The 5,706-nt window shown below is 37.3% G+C and overlaps 1 protein-coding gene across 1 annotated transcript; it reads left to right on the forward strand.

Moving 5' to 3' along the window:
• Positions 1-617: 617 nt before the first annotated feature.
• Positions 618-2,789, forward strand: cox7c (cytochrome c oxidase subunit 7C). The gene is made up of 3 exons (XM_015011965.2): positions 618-787; positions 2,146-2,293; positions 2,691-2,789. Exons 1-2 carry the CDS (start codon positions 713-715, stop codon positions 2,260-2,262), a joined length of 192 nt encoding a protein of 63 aa, XP_014867451.2. The 5' UTR covers positions 618-712; the 3' UTR covers positions 2,263-2,293; positions 2,691-2,789.
• The last annotated feature ends 2,917 nt before the right edge of the window (positions 2,790-5,706 follow it).

The raw sequence follows: 5,706 nt of genomic DNA on the forward strand, positions 1-5,706 counted from the left end.
CATTCAGATCATCAGACCACTGATGATTAGAGAGTTTGACCATCTGGTACTATGTGTCTCATATTTTAAACCAGTTAAAAATTAGGCATGTGATCCACACCAATGAAGGGAGATTTGTATCATTAAATATGAAAGAAATACTACTTAAATCTAAAACATTTGTAGTTTCAATGTTCTACATACAAGTGAGACTGTGTTAATATTCGACAAATAGTTATTTTACCTTTATATAAAACATAAAAACAAGTTGGCCCATCAGAGAATTCAGAATTAGAGGGTGTGTGTGCTGTTGTAATAATACAAAAAGAAAACATAACACTTGATTTTTGTTAGAAATTTTTGAAAACGATAGGTAGAAAAAAAAATCAAGCTGAAATAAACTTATTTTTTTTGTTAATCTGGAGCTCTGGAGATTTTTATGCAATATAATCATTTGAACATATAATTAAAGCTATTATGTAAATAAACCTATCTTTTCTAACACAGTCCATGTCATTATTTTTCCACCTTTTTGTAGAAAGACAAACTGCACGGTTGTAGACCATCTACAAAACCAAATCACCAAGCGGTCATCCTGGATGTATTAAAACTACATTTCCCACAACAAACCTTCCGTTCATTTCCCAAAGTCCTTTGCGTTGAGGCAGAGAAGGTCGCGATTAGCAGCAACAGAAGCAGTGTACTGAGACACGGAGTAAACCAGACGACAATTATGCTGGGGCAAGCTGTGAGGCGATTCGCTACATCTGCTGTGCGTTCTTCACACTATGCTGAAGGACCAGGGAAGGTGAGTTTATCTCCTAAAAGAAACAGCGTTGTTTCAAATGAGACTTGGCCCTGTTGGTGTCCGAAGCCTGGCGCTAGCTAAGCTAATGCTAACATAGAGGTCATGTTTAATTGACAAGAATATGACAACGCTATTAAAGATAACATAAATAGTTTTTGATACAACTTGTTCACATTAAACATTATTTCATTTCAAATATATATCTAATGTGGTCTTTATACATTTAATATTGATATTCTATGTATATATCCAACACAGGGCTAACAATATCAAGCTAACAGCTAGCAAACTACTTCTAAAATCGCTTCTTAATTTATGATACATGCTTTGTTATAATATTTGATTTGAAAAGTGGGTATAATTAAAGGCACATGCGTTGATAAATTTCCAAAATTGATTGTTTGATTTTTCATCTGACTTCTTTTTCTTCTTTTTACTTCCGGTAAACCGTTGTAACAGTTAAGGTCAAAGCCTTAGATGAATTGACACGAACCGGGAAAAAAAATACTGACACGAATTATTCTTTTTCTGCCAAATGTATATTTTTTAAAACATAATAACTACAAAAATGTGTGCCTTGTTTGGAAATCCTATTTGTGGCCCACTTTTGACCCTTTTTGTATCGCAAATATAGAGCGCTAACGTCGACAGAGAAGAATAGAAAACCTTTATTGTCCCTCATTGACGGAAATTCAGATTAACTAGCTGCGCAGCGACGGGTAGGTCGAGACATGCAGATTTACTCCAAGGTAGATTTATAACAGAAAGTGAGAACAGCAGACTGTATAGGAATTGTAAATTTATTGCATAAGGAGAAAAGAGTGTGCATTTATTAATAATAGCTGATAAAATAGTATTACTCTGATTAGAAGAAAAGTACAGCTAAAGTCCAAATAGCATTAGTAGGTTAAAAAGCCAAAAGCTTTATTAATACTTGCAAGAGTGTGATGATTAAAGAGGTCTTCTGCCTTTTTACTGTTGAATTTTTTTTATAGTGTAATTAATACAAACATAGCTTCAAAGCATGTCTGTCTAATTTGGCTTCTCTCAAATTCTTATCTGCATTGCAGGCATCACAGAAAGAGCCAGTCTTTGTGTAACATTACAACCATATCATAGTGACCATATATGGTTTGTAATGTTTACCTACACAAGTTTATTCTCAATGATTAGAAGCAGCTTATTGAAAATATTTTTATAAATTTACTTCTTTTAAATTCTTAATGTAGTAAGCACTTATAAATGGGAAAAATGTGTAAAAAGAAAAGAAATGTGGTTTCCAGATATCGTAAGAGCAGTTTACAAATAAGTACTTTGACCATAGATTTCAACTTGTCTGGGTTTTTTGTCCCCCACAGAACCTCCCCTTCTCTGTGGACAACAAGTGGCGTCTGCTGGGCATGATGGTCCTGTTCTTCGGCAGCGGCTTTGCATTCCCCTTCATCGTTGTCAGGCATCAGCTCCTGAAGAAGTGAAATGGCCCAATGTTGCTACTCTGCCTCCGAGGTAATTATGCCTGCCATTTTGATCCAGCATATCTGCTTTTATTAAAATGTCAGGATGATGTGGCATTTGCTGTAATATTGCTTGGTAAAGTGGGCACTGGCAGTCAGGCTTTTCCCTGCACCTCTTTAGCCTTTCACTGCATGGCATTTCTTAAATATATTACCTTATGCTTGAATGCAATAGTAACAGATGTCAAGTGGCAGCCGTACTGTGCAGATCAGCTCCCACTCGGGCAAATTAATGTGACAGTTTATTATAAACGTCAGTGTGTATCAGGTGGAATCTGTTTTGAGGTGTTGTCACATTTATCTGCTCTGGTGTTTACTAAGAAATTGCTTTTTTGACATCAAGATGTATGCAAGTCATCTTATCACTTTGTGTCCCGTTTTTCCCGCAGGTTGTCAGCTGGAACACATTTATCCATCTGTGTTCAATCTGTGCAGAAGAATGGGATTCACTTATTTTTGTTTGTAAATAAAGTTACCTTAAATATGAATGTGTCTTTTTATTTCTTTCTTATAAGACATGGATATGCCATTACTTTGAAAAAGTTGAATCCATTATTAAGTGAACTTGAGTCCCTTAATTGCTGTGCTATTGGCAACCATACATATTAACTTAATAGTAAAATCTTTTGTGGATGAGGTCCAGGAATACAGAAAAAAAATATATATTAATTGAGGGAAAATGTCCTACAGTGTTAACTGTAATGTGGGCTTGTATGTAGAAAATAGCAATGCTCCAGATTCCTTGCAGATGATTTATGAAAGTGCAACGTCTAAACCTCACTCTTAAAGTAATCGTTTTCAAAGAGGATGAGGTGGCTCACCTGAAATTTGTGTGAAGGTCTGAGGACTCTGACAGGTATTATTTCTTCGCTCTGCAGCTAAGCTTGGATAACCTTTTTCAGTTCAATTAACCCTGTTCTTCTAGGTATAATTATCCAAGGGCAAAGTATTAAAACTGGGTGTTTGTGCCTGCTGAGTGGTGCAGGGGAATAATACCTGAAGTCAGTTTTTAGCAATCAGCCAAGGTCAGTTTTATTTTAGGCTTTGAAAGCAATTTATTTCTTTGTTTTGTATGGCATGTGGTGATAAGCTAAAGAAAAAAAAAACCTCTTATAGATGCATCTTAAATTGGACAGCATAAATATAGTATGTTGACAAATTACCTTAGCAATTTAAGAAATGAAACTGATGTAAAATGTTTTGTATTCAGTGATGCCCCACAAAATCTCACTAATGCAGCTAGGGCTGGATCTGGGTATATGCCATCAATAAGTTTGTATGAATTACTGCATTAGAGAGGTGTGGTATGAAGGGAATTGGACCATGACTGCCAAGACGTTGGAAGAAGCCTAGGTTGCTTTACTAGTGACCTTTGATGAGTCTGCTCCTCTGCTTGATGAAACTAGATTTTTGGGTTTTGGGATCAGGTGTCTTTGGCCAACTCAAGCAGACTGATGCCATGGTCAGTAAACCCGGTATTGATACTTTTGGCAGTGTAGGTGGGTCCCAAGTCCTCCCAGAAAATGTTATTACCTTTAAAGAGCCTTTCAGTAATGTGAAGCAGAGAGTGCTCTAAAATTTCATGGTAAATGGTTGTGATAACTTTAGATTTGATAGAATACAAACTAGTATCAGAGGATGGCTCTGCTCTCCAAATCATACTGAGGGTGGAGACTCCGTTCTCTACTTCATTCTATGCGTCTCCTTTCTTCCACACGGCTTCTGATTGAGGAGTGGCTTGACAGAAGACATCCAACAGATGTAGTCCACGTACTGGGTTTGTCTGTGGTGAACTGTCAAAATCTGCACTTATACATCATATCTGATGTATAAATGTTTTGAAGGTGACAGTTAAGGGGTTAAAGGTCAGACTCCAGCCTCAGTCATCACTTTTGTCCTAGACTTTTGAATGGGTTCACCTCCTGTTGCTTGTGCACCTTTGTTCTACTTTTTCCTTCGACTCAGCTTTCAGTTAAAACAACTGCATTCAGTCTTATAGAGTAGCTGACGTCTTTTGTGGCGTACCTTTGTCTGTGGTCTTTAAATCTGTTAATAACTTGGTTCTGGACCGCTGTCATGAGTTTTCCCCATAATTATGTTAGTCATAATATTTATATATTGAAAGTCCAGTTTTATTAATCTGGAATTTATAACTGAATATTAAGATTTCATTAGCTCTATGACGTAGTCATCAACATTAAAAGAAATGTGTTTGAAAAGTATCACTGTGTTTTATGAAAATACATGAGCTCCCACTTTAAAATCTAATTAAGTAAATAGGCAACAGTTTTGATGATATTCTAATATATTGAAAGAGACCTGATTTTTCAGTGTAACCTTCACACTCGGTCTTAGGACAAACAACTCAAAGCGTGTAGTAAAGCTGTCAGGTGGTTTAACACGCTGGCATTTTTAATGGCATGCTGTTTATGCCTGTGGGCGTTTATAGGAAAAAAAAAATGTATTCAGATCATGCAGCTTTTGCTAAGTGATGATGAAGTTAACAGGCAGATACTGGGGTCGATGGAGGGTCAGTCAGGACTGAGGTGTGATATTCCATGTATGTATAATTCAGCAGTGGGGGGGGGGGGGGTGTCTCTTGCTTTTTTGTTCAACGGTAGAAGATCAAAAAATGACACATCACTTTGGGAGGGGGGGAAAAATACAGATCCTGAAACATTTAAACCTCCCAACAACATCAGTGCCTGTCGTGTTTAAATATACCCCAAGGTGACGGTGCAACACAAACTGGATTGCAACTGTCATTTTCTTTTGCCTGGTGACCGCTGTTCAACAATTAATTACAGGAATTTGTGATGAAGTGTGAGATAGTTGACATGCTTCAGCTGGTGACAGGAGCCATACTTCACACTACGTTGTTGTGAGTGGATCTCAAAGATCACTGTGCTTGTTCAAAGAGACCGAATGAGCTTTCAAGTGCCATTAGAGATAAATCAGCCTCTTTGAAGCGATACCCCTTTCAAAGTTGTATTTTGTCTGAATATGAAACACTCAACCCTTTGCTTGAAAGGTGTCTGCAAAAAGTCGGTGTCCGCCGCCCAAATACGTGACAAGCCAGTAAAGCTGCTGCAGGGATTTCTTTTGGGCCTTTAATGACTTTTGAAAAGCATGTAATTTTGTCCCTTTTATTTGACTCCATTTTGACAAAACTAAATATTTTAAAGCTTCCTTGTAGCACCCCAAAGTTTTGATGGGGCTAATCAAACATCTAACATCTACTACAAATGCAGCAAGTTGGAGCAGCAACACGCGGCGCTAGTTTTGGAACGCCCCCAACCTTCTAGTCTTTGGAAAAGAAAAAAAAACAGTTTCAGTACGTGCGTCGCCTTTCCGCTGAGAGTACAAATATAGACCAGCAGGGCTATTGGGTCATACAAGAATTTC

This window comes from Poecilia mexicana, unplaced genomic scaffold (assembly GCF_051168715.1).
Source record: "Poecilia mexicana isolate PSO_F unplaced genomic scaffold, ASM5116871v1 scaffold_9, whole genome shotgun sequence".
Classification (NCBI taxonomy): domain Eukaryota; kingdom Metazoa; phylum Chordata; class Actinopteri; order Cyprinodontiformes; family Poeciliidae; genus Poecilia; species Poecilia mexicana.